General features: G+C 45.2%; 2 protein-coding genes and 1 long non-coding RNA gene across 18 annotated transcripts in view; 2 read left to right on the top strand and 1 right to left on the bottom strand.

Moving 5' to 3' along the window:
• MAPRE3 (microtubule associated protein RP/EB family member 3) overlaps positions 1 to 1,086 on the top strand; it is an 86,126-nt gene extending 85,040 nt beyond the window's left edge. For all 14 annotated transcript variants that reach the window (XM_016425450.2, XM_016425428.2, XM_016425437.2 and 11 more), the window contains one exon: positions 135 to 1,086. In XM_016425450.2, the coding sequence (XP_016280936.1) occupies positions 135 to 203 (69 nt within the window). In that variant the 3' untranslated portion in view covers positions 204 to 1,086. The remainder of the gene's footprint in view (positions 1 to 134) is intronic.
• Positions 1,045 to 8,918, bottom strand: LOC103104214 (uncharacterized). Its single transcript, XR_458658.3, has 2 exons — positions 8,420 to 8,918; positions 1,045 to 1,254 (listed from the first exon to the last, which is right to left on the bottom strand). It is a non-coding gene; the product is annotated as an uncharacterized LOC103104214 (long non-coding RNA).
• On the top strand, positions 1,388 to 19,897 carry TMEM214 (transmembrane protein 214). Of its 3 annotated transcripts, XM_007475968.3 has the most exons (18): positions 1,388 to 1,545; positions 1,956 to 2,076; positions 9,776 to 9,975; positions 12,459 to 12,609; positions 12,893 to 13,027; positions 13,308 to 13,390; positions 13,747 to 13,852; positions 14,582 to 14,663; positions 15,039 to 15,140; positions 15,390 to 15,531; positions 16,099 to 16,190; positions 16,611 to 16,659; positions 16,854 to 16,967; positions 17,286 to 17,403; positions 17,737 to 17,833; positions 18,197 to 18,365; positions 18,465 to 18,601; positions 18,726 to 19,897. In XM_007475968.3, exons 3-18 carry the CDS (start codon positions 9,826 to 9,828, stop codon positions 18,850 to 18,852), a joined length of 1,854 nt encoding a protein of 617 aa, XP_007476030.1. In that variant the 5' UTR covers positions 1,388 to 1,545; positions 1,956 to 2,076; positions 9,776 to 9,825; the 3' UTR covers positions 18,853 to 19,897. The 3 variants fall into 3 exon arrangements, with proteins under 3 accessions (XP_007476030.1, XP_007476029.2, XP_056669129.1); XM_007475967.3 differs by lacking the exons at positions 1,388 to 1,545; positions 1,956 to 2,076 and adding an exon at positions 8,940 to 9,084; XM_056813151.1 differs by lacking the exons at positions 1,388 to 1,545; positions 1,956 to 2,076 and having other exon boundaries at positions 9,837 to 9,975; positions 12,463 to 12,609.
• Positions 19,898 to 20,403: the final 506 nt, after the last annotated feature.

The following is a 20,403-nucleotide window of genomic DNA, read 5'->3' on the forward strand; positions in this document are numbered from 1 at the left end:
ATACCCCAGGGCCTCCATCCTAGAACCCTAGAATAGTTCCAGCCTACTCCAGAGGCCTCATCCTTATATTGCTTTTGCCCCGTGGGGCCCCTGCCTCTGACTCTCCTCTCTTTTCTAAACCCTTTCCCCCTCAGGAAGGATTTGCTCCCCCTGAAGATGATGAGATTGAAGAGCATCAACAAGAAGACCAGGATGAGTACTGAGGAGAGCACAGCCTATGCCAGCCCTGGTTGATTGCACGGCTTTCCCCGTGCTTCCCCCCACCCCAACACATTATATCCCCCCTTCCCTCATAGCCAGTCGGCCAGGTGCTTTGTGTCAGTGCCGCAGCATTGGGGAGCCCCAGAGAGCAGGGGTGGGTGGGGGGACCGGTGAGCAGGCACGGGGCCCTGTACTGAATGTGGGCAGGACCCCATGCTCACTCCTCACCTCTATTTATTTCCGTTGTCTCTTTGCCGTGTTGGTCAGCGCTTTCTAGGGTGGTACTACTACCTGCCCGTCCTCTCTGCCTGCCCTGCTCCCCCAGCAGCCCACAGCTGTATATTTGACAGACAAATTCATTGGTATATTTTTACTTACTGGATTCCTTGCACTTTACCTGTTCTTTTCCCAGGGCTATAAAAGGCCAGGGGCTCCGGGGCATCGAGCCTGGCTTGGCTCCCCCTCTCCATTGCCAGGGGGCCAGGTTAGGGCTCACAGATCCTTATTTATTTCACATTCGACTTCCCAGCGGCTGAAGGGCAGGTCCAGGGTGGGGGATGGGGGAGTGCAGGATGGGTTTGCAGACTGGCAAAGGCTTGGGGAGGCCAGGGAGGAGGGGAGCACCTAAGGGGTGGAATTATCCCCACCTGACGCTGGGCCCACCCTCAATCTTCTGCTCCCAGCACTGTAGCCTGGCACTGCCCCTGTGTCCCTTCCCCCAGCCCCCGCCTCCCATTCCTGCAGCTTAGTTCATACCACACGGACTCTGCCTGGATCCTGCTGTATGTCTGCCCTCCCATCGTTCCCTCCCTCTCCCTTGCCCACTTGGGCCACCCAGCCTGCATCTGTGTTCACTTTTATTTAAAATAAACTTGTGTGGTAAAAGTTGGTGCCATGTATTCCTCCATTTAGCCATGGGTTGGGTTCCCTTCACCCTCTGAAGCAACACTGTCACTCTTGTCACTCTTTTTGAGCACCAGAAACTCCAGTCTCTCCTTGACTTCCAAATTCCAGCTCTTCCAGGGCCCTAACACCAGCACTGAACAGCAGCATCTGAGCCAAAGGAAAAGAATCCAATTCAGGCCACAGAACACAAGCAAGTGAAAGCCTGGAGGATGGTGGTTGTGAGGAAGCGCCTCCTGCCACATCACAGTGGCTGCTCTGATTGTGAGGTGTTGGGCTGGCTCACAGACACAGGGCCCAAATGTGCCGCTGAGATGGCTAGAGGGAGACTGAAACGAAGGTAGCCATGGCCAAGGCTGGGCAAAACTAGGGGATGAGAATATTTGAAAAGAATCAAAATCCGGCCCCCAAATAAAAGCAAGAGCAAACCTGACCATCAAGGTATTATTATTAAGTTATGATTATCCCTGGGCAAACGGAGGCTTAGAAGGCTGAAGTGCCTTTATGTCTGGGCCCAGCTGGGTGGTGAAAGTGCTGGACCTGTGTGACCCTGGGAAAATCACACTCAGCCTCAGCAACCTAGTCTGTAAAATGGGGATAATAACAGCACCTAACTCACAGGGTTGTTTATGAGGCTCAAGTAAAATAATTGTGTGAATTAGCACTTGGCAAAGCTTAAAGCTCTGTATAAATGCTAGCTGCTATTATAATTGTTTGAGAACCAGTCTAGCTAAGCCCAAAAGGTTCGCCAAGTTTCCTGCGGGATTATTCATTTTTTCTATTGTAGCAGCCCCGAAAGATCATCTGCTAAGACAGCAGAAAGAGAAGCAATTCTGTCATTTATACTACAGCTCACGTGGACAAAAAGAGGCCAGAGATGAGACATCTCTTTGGGAAAGATCACAAGCCTGGTACAGAGACATGATGTAGTAGTGGGACATCTGCTGGAGACCTCTGACTAAGGCAGAGGAGGTACTAATTGTTTCCTAATTTGCCTTAATGCCTTTTCATTCTTCAATTGGTAGAATAAGCTCTGAGAGAAATTTCAAATCTGGACCTGATACTTTTAGACAAAAAGGAAATGATGGGAACCCTGGGAGGCAGTGACCACTGCACCTTAGAATTTCCAATAAAAGACAGGAGAGATGGCGGGAACAAGCCGCCAACTACCATAGATTACAGGAGAATACATTTTAAGGAATTCAGAAAAAGAATAGTAACAAATAAAAGGATCCCCTGGCCTAAAAATTCTCCAGGGGAAGCCAGTTTAGGAAAGGCAGTTCTCAAGAGTGACATTATTAAGGAGGTTAAAAGACTATCCCAAGGGGGAGAGGAATTAGAGCTATCCAAAGAAACCAATATGGCTTCCCAGAGACCCAACCAATCATCTTGAATTTTTAAAAGTCAAGAACAGAAGAGGAAGTAAGAGTAAGAGCATGAAGACAAAAGTATGGCAGGGTCCTGTAAGAAAAGTACTAAAGTCCAGAAGGAGCTAGGCTTTTGAGCAAATCTAGGGACAACAAATAAGAGCTTTTTTTGGTTTGTTTCTTATGGGGAAGGGGGGATATCAAAAAAGGCAGGATGACTGCTCGGGTTGGGGTACATGGGAACAATAACAGGATAGAAAAGGAAGCTTGCTTCGCTTTCATATTCTCTGTCAAGGAAAATGATCTTTTAAATTGAAAAGATTTTTTAAAAGACTAACAGAGGGCAGCTAGGTAGCATAGTGGATAGAATATCAAGCCTGGAGTCCAGAGGATCTGGGTTCAAATATGGACTTGGAAACTTCCTGACTATGTGATTCTTCTCTTCCATCTTAGAATTGCTACTAAAGGGAAAATTGGGTGGCTCAGTGGATAAGAAAATCAGTCCTAGATAGGGGAGATCATGGTTTCAAATCTGGCCTCATATGCTTCCCAGCTGTGCGATCCGGGACCCCTTGTTGCCTAGCCCTTACCACTTTTCTGCCTTGGAACCAATAACATGATATTGATTCTAAGATTGAAGGTAAAGGTTTTTTTTAAATGGGGCAGGGGGAGGGCAGCTAAGTGGCTCAGAGGGATTGAAAGTCAGGCCTGGAGATGGAGAGGTCCTAGATTTAAACCTGGTCTCAGACACTTCCTAGCTATGTGACCCTGGGCAAGTCACTTAACCCCCATTGCCTAGCCATTACCACTCTTCTGCCTTATAATCAAGACAGAAGGTAAGAATTTAAAAAATAAAGACTAATAGGTATTTGATACCAAAAGATTAAGAAACAATGAGAAAGTAACTTGCTGTCCTAGATTAATTCAATCCAGATGAATTATATTCTCAAACACTAGAAGAATTCAAAGAGGACAAAGCATGATGCTACCCACCTTCTGAAGATGTGCTTGCTCAACCACTGTCAGAGATCTTTGAAATTTTATGGAAAATGGGCAAGATACTGTCAGACTGGAGAAGGGCAAATGCCCCAATTTTCAAACAGGAGAAAAGAGAACTACAGGCCAATGAGTTTGATTTTTAATTCCTGACAAAGTTATAGAATATAATATTAAATCTTTAGTTAGTAAATGTGTAGAAAAGAAAGTAATGTTCCTGAAGAGCCAGTAGAACTTCATGATTAGACCATGCAATTTTCAGTCTGGAAGCCTGATGATGAAATATCTTACTCCTCCTTAGTACTGAAATGGAATGCTACAGGTACACAATTTGCAGAATGCTGCTTTTGACAGGGTAACCAGACTTTAGGGAAATTCTGCAGAAATTATGTTGCTAGATCTTAGTAAAGCATATGACCAAGTCATATTGTTTTTGTGGAAAAGATGATGATGTGGACTAAAAGTTAGTACAGTTAGGTGGATTTTAAATTGGTAGAATGGCTAGAGCCGGAGTTGATCATCAATTTGAAAGTGGTAACTTTAATGAAGTATACTCCAGAGATCAGTGACTTGGTTCTGTGCTTTTTGACAAGAACAAAGGCAAAGATATGCTTTTCAAATATGCATACAACCCAGAGCCCAAAAGGATAGCCAACATGTTTGAGAGTAAGAGTTTAAAAAGATTTTAAGCTGGAACATTGGACCAAATCACCTAAAAGGAAATCCAAAAAAGGATAAATATCATAAAATAAATATCATAATTTTATGATAGGGTTCAAAAAACTTAACTAGAGAAAAGATGAGAAAACACACCAGTGACAGTTTCAGAGAAACCTGGTAAGACTTGAATGAACTGAGCAGAATGAAGCAAAGAGAACCAGGAGAACAATTTCATAATAACAAGAACATGTAAAGACAAACGACTTTGAAAGACTTAAAACCTCTGACCAATGTAATGACCAACCATGATTCCAGAGAACCAATGATGAAGCATGATACTGCCCACCTTCTGACAGAGGGGTGATAAATAGATGATGCATATAGAGGCAGATTTCTGGATGTGGTGAATAGGAATTTGTTTCACTAGATTATGTATATTTGTTAACAAAGATTGGTTTTTCTTTTCTCAGTGGCGGTGGGGGTGGGAAGGAAAGAAAAATTGCCTGTCAATTTTTTTTAATTAAAGGGGGGGGGGGGAATGCATCTTCCTCTAGAATGCTGGATTTGACATCAGAGGACCTGAGTTCAAAACCCAGCTCTTGCCATTTACTACAAGTTTAACCTTGGGCAAGTCACTTAAATTCTCTGGGTCTCAGAGTTTCTTCATCTATAAAATAAAGAGATTAGATGAGATGTCTGCTAGGGTTGCTTCCAGCAGGAGTAGATGATCCTATTATCCTTCTTTGTAAAAGTGGGGGGTCTATGAGTATAAAATACTACATATACTTGTCAGTCTCTGTTGATAGGTTAGCTGTGCTAAGCTGCTTTTTCTCTTTGTATTCTTTGTTAATGGGATGAAATTGCTGAATTAGGGAATGGGAGAGAGAGAGGAAATGAAGGTGACAAAAAGCAAAAGTTATAAAAACTGTTGACTGCTAAATAGCAGTTCTCCTGAAAATGATTTGGTGATATTAGTGGACTACAATTTCAGTGAGTCAAGAGTGAGAGTAAGCAAGAAAGCTAATATAAACTTGAGCAGCATTAAGAAAGGCACTACATCCCAGACTGGAGAGGTGATAGTCTTGATGTATTCTGCCCTAATCAGATATAGTACTTCTGTTATCTTTCTTAGGAGCCACATTTTAGGAAGGACATTGATAGGCTGAAAGGCTTCCAGAGGAAGGCAACCAAATTAGGGAAGGACCTCGAAATTATGCCGTATGAGAGTCTGTTGAAGGAAATTAAGATGTTTCTTGAGAAGGAGCAAAACTTAAAAAGCAATAAGATTAACAGCCTTCAAGAATCTGAAGATGTATGTACAATTGGACTTCTGCCTGGTTCCCAACAGAAGAACTAGGAAAAAATGGCCAGAAGTTGCAGAGTTCATTTTGGGGCCCAATAGGAGAAATATCCTCATAAAATTATAAGTATCCAAAACTAGATGGGTCCCCCCCCAGGGCTGAGCCCCTAAAGGGCTCCAGCAAAGAATTCATGATAACATGATGGCGTATTAAGAGATTCTTGTTTGGGTATAAGTTCGATCCTGGGTATGCAGGGTAGATAGGTAAGATGCTCATGCTGGGTAGGCTCTTCCATTGAACAGCCCATCTGATATAACAAAAAGCTATCATATACTCTCCCAAGTTGTCTCTTCACAAGTGTAAACACCCCCATTTCCTTTAACTTGTCCTTATATGATGGGGACTTGGTCACCCTCCATTCATCTTCCTCTGGACATGCTCTCAATTATCAATGTGCCCTCCTTTCACTATGAACTAGACATGTTCATGGAGATCTGTTCTGAGCAGGGGAGAGGACAGAGAGACAGACCATCACTCCTACCTGGAAGCTAGGCCTCTCCTGAGGCATCCCAAGAGCACATCAATTTTTTAGCAGCCACATCATATTGCTGACTCATACTGAACTGGCACCAGCACACCAAAACCCCTGGATCTTCTATCAGACACACTGCAGTCTAACCATGCTTCCCACAGTTTGGACTAAAGATGAATATTTGTATACTTGCACGAGTTTCACATTCCTCTTTGTTGGATTTTATCATATTAGATTCAGTCCAATGCTCTAGCCTGCCAAAATGTTTTTGGATCTTGACATCCCTTAGTTATCCCTCCCAGCATCTGTGAAACTGATGAACTTTCCCATCTCTCTCTATGTATATATATAATCAAGTCATTGATAAAAATGTGAAACTGATGTAAAAGGCAAATCTCAAACAAATTACAGGAAAAAAAAAGGATAGCTTTTAGAAATCTAAAAAAAAGGGGGAAGATTCTTGACCAAACAGAGCTTAGAGAGATGGTCATAAAAAGAGAAAGTGGGGCATTTTGAAGCTATGATTCTTTTTGGTGCAACCAAAGGTCACAACAGTTTTTCTGGATGCTCCATCACAAGGCCTTTCTCAAAGAACTTGCCACCTACATGCTTAATCCTCTGCCTCTAACACCCCACACCTTTCTTCTTTATTTAAAGAGAACAACTAACTGTGGGACAAGACCAGAAGTATATGGATCTAGAAAGGGAACTATCTTCAGAAAAAGACCATTTAGTACAACCCCTTAATTCTATAGATGAGGAACCTGAGGTATAGGGAGGTTTAGTGAGTTGCAGAGTTAAATTTGAACTCAAAATCTTCTGACTCCAGAATTTATGGTCCTTACTGTGTTATAATGCTTCCATAGTGTGCAAATCTGTCTCCCATTTCTCTAGTGCTTTGAAATTTACAAAATCCTTTCCCCAGGGCCCTTTAAGGCAATGAACACAAGCACTGCTTGCCCCCATTTTAGAAATGAAGCAATAGGTTCAGAGAGATGAAGCCAAGGTCATACTTCTAACATGTGATGCTCCAGACTCACTTGAATTGAATTTACTACATGATTAAGCTAGGTCTTAACACTGAAGATGAGGTGACAGTAGAACTCTCCTACCTAGTGCTGCTGTTCCTGTTCCTCATATTCCCCCTACTTGAATGAGAAGAAGATGCAGCCAGCATGGAGAAGATAGATTAGACAATCTATGTATAATTAGACCCCACCTCTGTATAGTTTCTGTATTTCCCACTGCAGTAGTAGAGGCCCTATCCTGCCTGGCTCCATCTGCTGAGAGCTAGTGCTGGAGTTTTTTTCCTCTTGCTTTCCAGGGTATTCTGGAGCAGGGCTTACAGAGTAGAGCCCTTGTCCCTGCTCCCCATTCCCCTAATCTGTTGAGTAGGATGCTGTATATTGTGAGCTATTTATTTTGTTCTGAAATTAAAATCTGCAGAATAAAGAGAATACAGTAAAAAAAAAATCATCTGATTCCAGGTACCCCTTGTTGGGCCAACCAACAAGATCCTCAAGTGGTACAACTCCAAAACTCAAATGCACTACCTACCTTTAGGAATATAGGGCAGCTAGGTGGCACACAGTAGATTCAGCCCTAAGCCTGGAGTCAAGAAGACCTGAGTTCAAAACATACTAGTTGTGTGATTCTGGGCAAGTCACTCCACTCTACTTCAGTTTCCTCATCTGTTAAAAGAGGTGGACAAGGAAATGGCCAAGAAATTTTCCAAGAAAACCCCAAATGGGGTCACAAAGAATTGGATGTGACAACTAAACAACAATAAAGGAATGGCCCATTCTTCTGGGCACTGACCCCTGAGTGAGGACACCACCAGCCTGGGGCCTATATTGCCACCTTAGCAGGCTTGTTCTTGGAACATCCATGCACTGCTGAAAAAGCTACTTCCAGCCACAAGGATCATACTGGACAAGCATTCTGTGTTGCAGAGAAGGAAGTTTAGGCTACCAAAGGAAAAGGTTAAAACTGGGCAGTTTGAGGTAGTGTCAAAAGCATGTAATTTGTAAGATATGGGTTCAAATCCTAACTTTGCTGCTTCCTATTGCCTGTATCACCTTCAACGGGTCATTTTCCTTCTAGGGGGAAAAAAAAAAGATTAGCTGGAGAGTAGCTTGGTATAGTGGAAAGAGTTAGGATCTGGAGCCAGGATCTGGCTTTGAAATCTCTATTCTGACCCTTATCTAGGTGACCTGAGGCAAGTCATTTAAATTCCCTGGGTCTCATTGCCCTTATCTGTAAAATGAGGAGGTTGAACCAGATGGCCTCCAAGGTCCCTTTTAGGAGGCAATATAGTGCCATGGAAAGAAATCTGAAGGCCTTTAAGCTCCGTCTCTGACCTTCCATTTCTTAAATACATGTTGCTATGAGTAGGTGGTCTCTAATGTCTCTTCCGACCCTAAATCCTACCCTGTGCTGCCTGTACTCCATTTGCCCACCTGAGAGAGGTGGAGTACAGCTGTGTGCCCTTGAGTCGTCACGTGAGTTCTCCGAGCCCCATTGGGCAAATGGGGACAACAGTCTGACAATTTCACCCTCAGCTGTAATGGGCATCAAAAGAGAGGGTGCACGTGGCAGGCAGCCTTTTAAAAAACTTTACACAAACACAGGGTTCAGCTCCCGCTGGGACAGGGAGGGTGACATCTTCCTGACCTGAAGACAGGATGAGATTCAGTCCCCGAGTTTGACAGCCCCCCAGGCAGGTTCGTTGACAGGCGGAGGTCACAGCTGCCCTCTTTTTAAGCTGATGCCACTCCCCTACTGGGGCCGATGCCAAGACTACAAGCCCCAGAATGCAGCGGGGGCGGTTATCGCTTGGGGGCGACGTGGCAGCGCGCGCTTCGCGCAGACGCGGACGTAAAGTTGGGGGCCTGGGCCGGGTTCCGTGGGGAAGTGCTTGCTTGTCAGTCAGTCTGTCGGTGGGTTTGTCTTGGGAGTGGCGGAGGGAGAGACAAGACGATGGCGGCCACGGCAGCGGGCGGAGGTCGCTGGGAGGTGGTGAGGAAGGGCCGGCGGCCTGGGGGCGGTGGCGGCGGAGGAGGAGGCGGCGGGAGCCGCCGAGCACTCGGGGAAGCGAACCGGGCGCGGAGCATCGAGTTGGTCCGTGAGTACCGATCCCGGGCCCTTGGGCCTGGCCGCGGCATTCAGGGTCCTGGACTGATTCGTCCCGCAGCCCCGTCGCGAGGAGCGTTGTAGCCAGCACTCCGGGCCTGGGACGCAGGACACCCCGGGATAGAGGATGTAAACTCCTGGAGGGCAGAAACTGTTAAATATTTGTCCTTAAAACCCTAGCACCTAGCACTGTGCCTGGCATATGGGAGGGAGGCACTGAATTAAATGTTTGCGGGATTGCATTGGAAGAGAGAACGGCCTGATCTCGATAGTGTGACATCCTTTACCTACACACACACACATGCATGCATACACATATGTACTTGCTTACAAATGGGAGTAACTCATTCCTACCACCCCCACCCCCACCCCCCGCCCCAGCCTGTGGCCCAACAACTGGAAGGGAAGGAGAGACAGCTGTCCGGGAAGGAATCTGGTTCCCGTTCCCCACCCACCCCTACCCCCACCCCCACTCCCTCCCGGCCCCCATTGAAGAGCTGGGACTGGGGCTTAAGGAAGGAACGACACCCTCCAACCCAGCGGGGCCAGCTGGATGGGAGTTTTGGCCAAGGGAGAACCATGGCCCACCGGCTCTGCCAGTGAGGTTGCCCTGGGTTTTCTGGACTCACTTCTACTTCTCCCCTTCTCTCTGCTTATGCCAACCCCTCCCCTAACCCCCCCAGCTGCCATCCAGCCCTCAGGCACCCTTTTTGAGCTAGGCTTCCAGAAGGCCATGAAAAAGCACAACAAGGAGCAAGTTCCCCCACCAGCTCCCACGGAGCAAAAGAAAACGGCCAAAAAAAACAAGAAGGCAGCGTCAGCTCTTGCTGACCAGAGCTCCAAGCAGGGCCGCTTTCGAAGCCTGGAGGAGGCACTAAAGGCTGTGAGTGTGACACATTTCGGGGAGCCTGGGTTGTAGAAGGAAGGGAAGGGGTCACTTTGAGGGAGAACTGCGAAATAAATGGGTCCTGGAGGGAGGAAGAGAGTTATGTGATGGGAGGAATGGATAGGAGAGATAAGGAGAGACAACTCAGAATGGACTCATAAAGTACTCAGGTACTATCAGAAATGGAAATATAATCCTAGAACCACACTCTGGTGTCATAGGAAGAGGCTAGATAGCTTGGTGGATTTAAAAAAAAAAAAGCCATAAGAGCCCAGAAACCAAGTGAAGAACAGAATAAGAAATGGGAACTAGAGAACCTGATATCCTGAAAATTATTAGGTTTCATGTCACTAGGGTAGAAACATGAAAATAAGCTATAAAGGACAGGAAAAGCAGGGTGGCTTTTTTGAGTGAAACAAGTTAAAAACAAATGTTTTGTTTTTTTCCCTAAGAATCACTTTTCTAAGTCCTTTAAGTTTGTACTATTCTATCAGTTTCTGACCAAGAGGCAGTCCTCCTTGCTACAGCTCAATCCTGCTAGGTGTGCCTTTGATCCTGACCCCCTCTTTTTTCTCCAAAATATTGCAGTTTCAGGCATTCCTCCCCCTCTCTCTGTAAACTTCTCTTTCTCTACTAATTTCTTCCTAAAGTACTACTTTAGAATATTCCCAGCTCCATACTTTTAAAAAATTTCACTAAATCCTACCATCTTAACTTATTGTCCTATATATCTCTACCCTTTCTTAACCAAACTGATAGAAAAAAATATTACCTCTTCTCTCACTCAGTCCTCCACCCTTTGCAATCTGGCTTCCAGCCTCATCACTTAACTGAAACTGCCCTCTCTGAAGTTATCAGTGATATCTCAATTGCCAAATATGATGGTCTCTTCTCAGTCCTCATCCCTCTTCTGCATTTGATACGGTTGACCACCCCACCCTATTCTCCATGATACTTTTTCCTCTCTGGGTTTTGGTAACACTGCTACCTCCTGATTCTCCTTCTACCTGTCTAACCACTCCTCGGGCTCCTTTGCCAGTTCCTTGGCCACATCACACCCCTAAATGTGGGTGTAATCTACAGTTCTATCATGGGCCCTCTTCTATCTGAGTACTCTATCTCATTGGCCTCATAACTCAAGTGTGAATTTAATTATTCTTTCTATGTATTTGATTCAGATCTATATATTCATCTCCTCTCTCCCCATTGAACTTGAGTTTCACATCACCACTTGCCTCCTAGACATTTAAAAGTGAATATTCTGGAGAATATTCAATAATTCAACATGTCTAAAACAGAACTCATTGCCTTCCTTCCCTACCCCTCCACACCTCCCCCCAAAAAAGCCCACCTCAAACCTCCTATTTCTGTTACAACATTCTTCCAATTGCCCAGGAGACCTCTACCTAAGGAACTATCTATAAAAAAATTTCTCCAATTTTCTGCTTTCCTTCTAATCTTGGCCATATTCATTTTACACCTCACAGAGCTCTATATTCTTCATTAATAAATTATAATCCTATCCATAGATCTGGTAGGTGATCCCATTCTAATTTGCTTATGATATCTCCCTTTATGCCTAGATCAAGTGTCCATTTTGATCTTATCTTGGTAAATGATACAAGATATTGGCCTACATGTAGTTTCTGCCAGACTGCTTTCCAGTTTTTCCAATAATTTTAACCAAATATTGAGTTCTTATCCCAAAAGCATAGATCCTTTTGTCAAAAACAAGGTTATCATCATCTTTTATTACTGTTGTATATCTCTTCTATTCCAGTGATGAACCTTTGTATATTTCTTTGCCAATGCCAGATAGTTTTGATAATTACTGCTTTATAATATGATATAATCTGGTACTATAGACCTCCTTGCCTTATGCTTTTTAAAATTCTTGGCCTTTTGTCTTTCCAAATGAATTATGAATTAATTATTTTTTCTAGATCAATAAAAAATTTTTTTGTAATTTAATTGGGACATCATTGAATAAATAGATTAGGTAGGGTTGTCATTTTAATTATATTGACTGCCCACCATGAACAAATTATCTTTTACATAAAGCCTTTCCCTCAGTTGTTAACCTCATCCTTCCCAAACTACCTTGCATTTAATTACTTTCTATCCATATTTATTCTCTCTATACTCATCTTGAATATACTTATATACTTATCTACTCCCTTAAGATGTAAGCTTCTTCCTTGAGGCATTTTTCCATTCTTTTATGTCCCCATCTCCTAGCACAGAGCATGGCATATATAGTAAGTGTTTAATAAATGCTTATTGAGTAACTAATTCATCGTTTTCCCATTTCACCCCCACTGAGTTATGAATTAGCAAAAGATGATAGTATTCCACATAAATGACATTCTTAATATTGGCAAGGCCCTTATTCTCTATAGACTCTTTACCTCATCACAGCTTACCTTTTCCTGTCTACCTTTTCTCAACTGATTAACCCTGGGGTTCTTGGTCCCTGGCAGCTAGATGTGGTAGCTCTGCAAAAAGAAATGGAGAAGAGCCAGAGCATGTTCTCTGGGAACCCCTCTGTTTGGGTGAAGGACCTAGCTGGATATCTCAACTACAAGCTACAAGCACCTCAGAGTGAACCTACATTAAGCCAGCATACACACGGTTAGTCTGTTATTCTGTCCCACTAAGCATATAGTGAACTCAGAAAATTCTGAAAAATCAGTCAAAATGGGTACCCAACCTTGATTACCAGTCTTATGAATCCTCTGAACTATTTTCTGCCATAACCATGATAGTTTATGGTGGTTTTGACTCAGGAAAGCCCTAAGTGCATGATAGGAGATTCTGTTTACCTTCCTTGTGATTAAGGAAGAAAGTAAGGGCCTTATAATTGCCATGAACTCCCAGGCCTAGAACTGATTACAGAGGTTCTGGCTGGTTCCAGATTACCCCTACAGCCTGGTGGGCCGAGAACTTCGTGGAGTCATTCGAGGACTATTGGGGAAAGCATCTAGTGTCCTGGAACTCTTCTTTGACCATTGTCTCTACACTATGCTGCAGGAATTGGACAAGACTCCAGGTAAGAAAAGTTCTAAACATTGGTTACTATACCCTGTCCTGGAAGGTTATGAGTATATACATTTTTTCCCTACATTCTAGGAATGCCTAGAGACTTCAGGGATGGTTCTTTTATAGGCCAAGAATTTTGTAAATTCCAGAAATTGTTTTGGATAGAAGTGGGTAGGTGGGTAAAATCTATCAAGAAATGATAGGGTGGACTCTTGGATTAGCAACAAAATAGAAAGATTTTCACTGGAAAAATCTAATCTTCATTGGTATGGGATTTCATACTTTTGTAGGTGAATCACTTCATGGGTACCGAATCTGTATCCAAGCAGTTCTGCAAGATAAGCCCAAGATTGCTACCATGAACTTAGGCAAGGTGAGCTAAGTGGGCCATGAAGTGACAGGTTTGAGAAGGGAAATGGGGTAGGGAAGGGAACCATGCCATTTCCTGTCTTTGAGGCAGGGAGGGGGATGATGGTAACAGGAAGTAGCTAAAATGACTCTAGATCAAGCTAATACTGTACCATTTGGAAGCCCTGCAAGGCTCAGGATTTGATTCCTCATTTCCCTCCCTTGTTTATCTCATTCATTTTGTTCTATCTCAGCCTGTTCCTACTCTGTCACTTCTCTCACCTTTCAGGCACTCTTTATATTTCACCTATCACTTAGATACCTAGGTATCATGACTCCCAACCCCCATTGATAATCTGCCTCCTCCACTGCTCTCTCCAGTATCTAGAGCTACTGAGATCCCATCAGAATCGACCAGCAAAGTGTTTGACCATCATGTGGGCACTGGGACAAGCAGGTTTTGTCAACCTAACAGAGGGACTTAAAGGTAACAAGACTGAGAGCATCTCATCTCCCCTTCATGGTATGGTGTCCTGTGCTTCCCAGGTATATCCAGAACTCTTAATGGAAATGAGTATTTCCCTACATAAAGTGCTCATCCATTTACCAAATGTGAATTGAAAGAAGTCTCAAAAAATCTTTTCCAAAGACCTTCTTAGCTATCCCTCCCAGGTTTGTGTAATCTGCAGATGCGATGAACATACTTTTGTCCAGGCCATTTGATGTTAATTACAACACCATAGAATCATAAGTGTCAGAGGAATTGGGAAGGGCTGGTGGAAATTATCTCAATGAATCCCTTTATTTACAAATGAGGAAATAGCCCCATGAAGCTAAGTGACTTACCCAAGGTATCTCTGCTAGTTAATGGCAGGACTAGAGTCAAGGAGACTAGATCCCAGGTCCCTTAATTCTCTAATGATTATTCTTTAGCTAGGTAGCATAATAGATAGCATACTAAACTTGGAGTTAGGAAAACCTGATTGCACATCCTGCCTCAGACTAGCTGTGTGTGTGACACTGGGCAAGTTACTGAACTGCTCAGCCTTGGTTTCCTCACCTATAGAATATGAATAGTATTAGTACTTACCTCACAGGGTTATTGTGAGGATAAAATGAGATAGCTATAAAGCATTTTGCAAATGTTAAAATGCTATAAAAATGCTAGCTCTCGTTATTATACCACACTGCATTCACCCATCTCACTCTCCCATAGTGTGGCTGGGGATCATGTTGCCTGTGCTGGGAATCAAGTCTCTGTCTCCCTACTCCATTGCTTATTTGGACCGACTGCTGCTGTGAGTGACTAGGGGTTCAGAGAGGGGAATGTCCATAGAGCAACTGAATCAATAGACCATGAGGTTGAGATTCTTGGGGGGAAAATAAGAACAGCCCATAGAGGGGATGAGAAAGGAAAGGATCAGTGTGGGGTGGGATCAAGAATTGGGGCAGAGATTGTGATTTTCGTGTGACCCTGGGCAAGTCATTTGACCCCCATTGCTAGCCCTTACCACTCTTCTGCCTTGGAGCCAATACACAGTATTGACTCCAAGATGGAAGGTAAGGGTTTAAAAAAAAAAAGATTGTGATTTTCCATGGACAGTGGACTTAAGTTTTCAGGGACTTAGATCTGGGGTGGAAGTTTGCAGGATGCATCTTCTCACCATCTACAGGATGCATCCAAACCTCACCAAAGGCTTTGGCATGATTGGCCCCAAAGACTTCTTCCCACTTCTGGACTTTGCCTACATGCCCAACAATTCCCTGGGACCCAGGTATGGTGATCGTATGTGCAACGATAGCCAAAAAATCAACAAGACAAAGGGAGAGAACAAGAGAGTCATAAGACTGGGACCCCTCACTCCCTGCCCCACCTCCTGAATCCCTTAGCAAAGGCTAATGGTAACCCTTGAGGGAGGACTTGTAAACCAAAAAAGATACTAGCTTTAAAGAAATATAATGGAGCACAAAATATCATAGCCAAGCATAGCCCTATGCATAGCTCTACCCCACTCTATCCACAGCCTACAAGAACAGCTCTGTCAGCTCTATCCCAGACTGAAAGTCCTGGCATTTGGTGCAAAGCCAGAAACGACCCTGCATACCTACTTCCCCTCCTTCTTGTCCAGAGCCACCCCTAACTGTCCCTCTGAAATGAAGAAAGAGGTAAGAAAGGAAGGGCAAGGCTTTTATATCCTTCCCTTGAGGCACGCCACTGAGAATTCTAGAGAGATGACTGCTTCCTATCTCAGACTGGAAACCTTGTTTTTAAGGAATCCCCACAATTGAACATCCCTTTGGTAGCTCATTCATTGGTGGTCTCCCCTTTTGCCTGTGTGATACCTTCAGCAAAGTGGTTGTAACCCCTCCCCACCCCCCATTTGGGCAGATGTGGCCCCTGGGGACCTCCCCCTCTCCCTGTCTTATTCTTTTTCTTCAGTGACTTGTATTCAAGCTTGTGTGCTGGCTCTAGAACTATAGTTCTATCCTTGTAGCTCTTTTGGGGCTTCCTGGTATGTAAAGACAATCCCGAGAGCCCTGGGTTCTGATGCATCCCCAGGAGGATGACTTTGCTGACTATGATGATCTGTAGCCTCCATTACAAGGCCTGGCTCCACGTTGTGGAGGTAATCTCCCTGCCCCAGGACACTACTGTCCATGAAAATTGGGTTGTGAGACCAGCATGAGGCAAGCCCTGTGCTCCCAACAGTTGTTTTCTTCTCCCCTACACAGCTCCTGAGAAGTTTGACTGAATGTCTGGCCCTGGATGGCCTCAGTTTCAATGTTTGGAGACAACTGTACACCAAGCACCTGTCACAATCCAGGTGGGGTGGAACTAGCAAGAGCCAGCCAAGTGGCTCTGGGTGCCTCTGCCTCAGAAAGAGAGGCCTAGGCCCCTGCCTCCAGGACCAGAGTTAGGCCTATCCTCCATGTAGTGGGAACTAAGGGAAACACTGAGCAGACATGGCCCCCAGCCTTCAGGATTCCCAATAGCTCCTTTTGAATCAGAGAAGTAGGGGGTGGGGAGGCGAATCCTAAACACTATCCATCTCCTGGGTACTTAAGTTGGGTCTCATACCTTCTCTCATGGACTTCAGGAAGATGCATTGAAATTAGAGCTTTTAAGGCAAAAGAGGCCAGGTTGCGGGGAGGAGGGAAATGTGAAAAGCTCAGTGGCAACCCCTGAATTGGGCAGGGTTAGGGTCTGCAGAGAACAGACTGAGAGGTGACTGCTTTTTCCACAGCCTGCTGCTGGGACATATGCTAGAGACTTGGGACCAAACACCTAAGAAGGTGAGGCGCCAGACTGGATGGAGCCAGCTTGCTTTGGGGGATGGGCAGCTCAGGAGAAATTCTAAGATGGTACCTTCTCTGAGAAACTGTCAATGATTTTCCTGTAAGAGTGCGGCTAAACTAATTAGTAGGACTGTCAGCCAGTGGGGTAAGCACCCTCTTTTCCCAGCCCCTTGCTTTTCATTTCCCACCAGATGAGGAAGTCTTTGCAAGAAATAATTCGGTCCTTCAAAATCACAAATGAGGAGCTCCTGAGGAAAGGGGGAAATAGCACTCAGGACATCACAGCCTGCAATACTATCTGCAAGGTACCCTGGCTCAGATGTATAGTATATCCCCAGCCCATTCACAGGACCCCATTTCCTCTTCCCTGATGTCCAAATACCTCCAATCCAGCCCTTCTCCCATTCTCCACTTTGACCCAGTCCCTGATCATGGTTTGTTTCCTAATTCCCCCATCTGTGCCCCACGTCCCTGGGAATCCCTAGGACTTCTTATGCCTTCTTTTTGCCTACCTTAAGCAATAGCCCTGCCCCTTCTGAAAGGGCATGGCTAAAAATTTGTTCTCAGATTAAGAAAGCAATCCACCTCCTTGACTCCCATTCTCCATGCCCACTCTTCCTAAGGGCCTATTGCAGCAAGCATGTGGTCGTCAAGTGCCGTGGACTCAGCTGCTCCTTGTGTTCCTGGTGTTTGCAGCTGGCTTCCTGTTCCATGACCTCCGGTCCCATAGCTCCTTCCAGAGTAAGAGGTGCTGGGTACCAGAGGGTGGGATTGGCAAAGAAAGGAGAGAAAAGAGACAAGGGAAACAGCTAGTTTCTTCTACCTAGACTTAGACCCTTACCCCACAGAGGCTCTGCTACTTACCTGTCTACAACTGTCTTCTAGTTTACTCCTGGCTCACCTAACCCTGCTGGCCGGACAGTCCTTTGAGTACATGCCCAAGCTTAAATTTGCTCCTTTTCCAGGCAGTGCTCCAAGCACTAGAGTGTCTGCCTGCCCTTTCATGTTCCTCATCACCTCTGGCCAAACAGGCAAACTGAGTCACCACTCCTAAGTCCTTGCTTCCCTTCCTAGCTTCCCTATCAGGCCGTGTGTTACAGTCATCTGGCTTCCTGCCTGTTGGTGAGGAAGCCTGTGCCAAGCTCTACTACTATGGTCTTCAAGGTTATAGGTGAGTCACATCCAGGGTAAAGATTGGATTAGGTCTTACCTTCTGCCCAAGTATAAATTCTAAGGCAGAAGAGCTGTAAGGGCTATGCAGTGGGGGTTAAGTGACTTGCCCAAAGTCACACAGCTAGGAAGTGTCTGAGGTCAGATTTGAACCCAGGACCTCTTGACTCCAGGTCTGGCTATCTACCAGACCACCCAGCTGCCCTGGACTGGACCTTCATATAGGAAATAGCCATAGAGTAGAGGGAGACATTAAGGAAGGGCTTTGGATTTCTTTCCCACTGGCTTCAATCCCAAAAGCACTATTCTAAAATGGTAGAAATAGAGCCAAAGGAAACTCATACTTTTTCTCCACCTCCTACAGCTGGCTAGAGGAGACGTTACCTGTCTTCGGTTCTCACTTGATGGCAGTGCTAGAACCCAGTTTACAGCTGGCCTGGAGCCAGACCAACACAACAGTCACCTATATCTCTACCTATTGTGTGTCCTGTCTGTCTTGGGCCTATGAGAACCTTCCTGGCATCTTCCAGAATGTAAGCTAGAGAATTGAGATAAATGGAATCCCTTGGGCAGGCAGTCTTCTATCTTTTGGAATAGCAAGAGAATAATTTCATCCTCTTTCTGACTTCCAGTTCCCAGACTCGTCATATCTGCTCCTACAGCTAAGAGAGCTGTTCCTGCTCTTTTACCAGGACTTTATGTACCCCCTGTGGCACATGTTACTTACTGCACTGGCCCAGGCCCAGGAGTATTGCCAGGAGGCCTGCAGGTGAGACCCTTCAGCTTCAGACTTCTTGCCCCGACAGTACATGTGGCTGTCCTTTGTTTTACATTACTTAGTGTCCTCTAAGATGTGCATAGTTCTTTCACCTGACTCCCATATGTTCTTACAGAGGTGATGTGACCTGGGACTGCATAAAGACGCAGCTGAATGAGTTCGCCCATTGGATTTGGCTCTGCCTAGAAGACACCACCTTTGCCCTAGTGGACTGGGCATTGACCATGATATCCCAGCAGTAGTCCCTGCCTGAGCAGTCACTTGTTTCCATTTCAGAAAGGCCAGCAAAGACTGTTGAGGGGCAGGGGAATATGCATGGGAGTATGTGTCTGCATGAATGTCTTTTTTGCTCTTGTTAACTTGGTGCCTCTTGTTTTGGCCTTATCCCATCTCTACAAAGTGACCTGCTGCCTCTGCCCTAGCACACCCTTTAAAGAGGCATGAGCCTAGATTGTGTCACTTCCTGCAGGCCCTCAATCTCATATATGTGCACCATAGACCTCTTTCTCTGACCTGGTCACCCAGCTCTTCGACTCTCCAGGCATACATCTGGCAATTTGTGCTCCTCTGGGAATTTCTTCTTTACTGCCCTGTACAGGTACAAACAGTTCAGCCACAAAGAGACTAAACTCACAGTGAGAGTCCCTTGCCTCCTTTGACAGTCCTATTGTTCCCAGTCTAGTCTCCTGAGCCCCAAGGAAACATACCTGGAAAGCTGGGTAGCACGAGGAAGGGCACGAAGTAGCCAGAAGGCTTCGGTGCCTATTCTCAGTCACAACTTCAGCCATAATAGCAAGCTGCTGACTTACAAGAGCAAGAGCCACAGGGGCATTAGAGAGCACACACACATCTTAGCACCCTGGACAAGGCCACCAAGGTCTGTTGGTTGGGCCTAAAGGTAGCACTGAAAATAGATTCCTCTTACACTCGCCTTATGCTGTCAGACCCCTCCAGCTGGTCACACCACCACCATCCGTAACCCAGAACCAAAGGGATAGAAGAAGGGATAAAGGCGGGTTGTCAGGGATGTGAGTCTCATATGGCTCAGCTGCTTTCTTCTCTCATCCCCATCTGCCCCTCAGGCCTAGGGCTCTACCAGAGTTCAGTAATTATGTGCCTGCTCCCCACCTTAGGCCCAGAGAACAGAGGGTTCTCGAAATGACTTCTGAATCCTGTATATGCCTACTGAGTGGAATAAAGAACACCGATTTGATCTCGCTGTCATGTTTTGGGAACTCCACCCCAAGATCTTTGGATTGGTTGGAATAAACAAATCTACCCAATGTATTTCAGCCTTTAATTTCTGCATAATCTAACCAAGAACTTGGCTGCTTTTTTATGTCCCTTCTAACTTGCTCTAGGAATTCATGTCTTGGTTGAACCAGTGGCCATCCTGAAAATCCTGCCCTAATGGTGTGGCATCATATTTTACAAGTTTGCTTTGCAGAGGTGGTCTAATCTTAGACAAAGGCACAAAATTGGGCAACACTTTTATGCAAAGAAGACTGGTTAAGTTGAAATTATCCTCCATAGAACTGAACTGGAGACTACAACTAATGGCACACTTCTACTAAGGCCCAAAAGCTAACTAAATGCATAGCAAAGAGGTCATTGTGATGGGCACCAACAGTGGCCCGAGCCTATTTGGCATTGATCAGGCCAGCCCTAGAACTCTATCCAGAGCCCTTATAAAGGCATCTCCATAGGCCAGGCCTGAGGTCAGTGCTCTCCATGGGTGCCTTCTACCTCAAGGTGCTACAGGAAGAGCCCAAGCTGGATACCTTAATGCCGAG

This window comes from Monodelphis domestica, chromosome 1 (assembly GCF_027887165.1).
Source record: "Monodelphis domestica isolate mMonDom1 chromosome 1, mMonDom1.pri, whole genome shotgun sequence".
NCBI lineage: Eukaryota > Metazoa > Chordata > Mammalia > Didelphimorphia > Didelphidae > Monodelphis > Monodelphis domestica.

What these genes read in the sequence shown, in the direction of transcription:
- TMEM214 (XM_007475967.3), top strand. Translation starts at nt 8,940, where the DNA reads ATGGCGGCCACGGCAGCGGGCGGAGGTCGCTGGGAGGTGGTGAGGAAG. An exon ending in TATTTGGACCGACTGCTGCT is followed by an intron (nt 14,664 to 15,038) that starts GTGAGTGACTAG and finishes CACCATCTACAG; the next exon opens with GATGCATCCAAACCTCACCA. An exon ending in GTCCCATAGCTCCTTCCAGA is followed by an intron (nt 17,404 to 17,736) that starts GTAAGAGGTGCT and finishes TTCCCTTCCTAG; the next exon opens with CTTCCCTATCAGGCCGTGTG.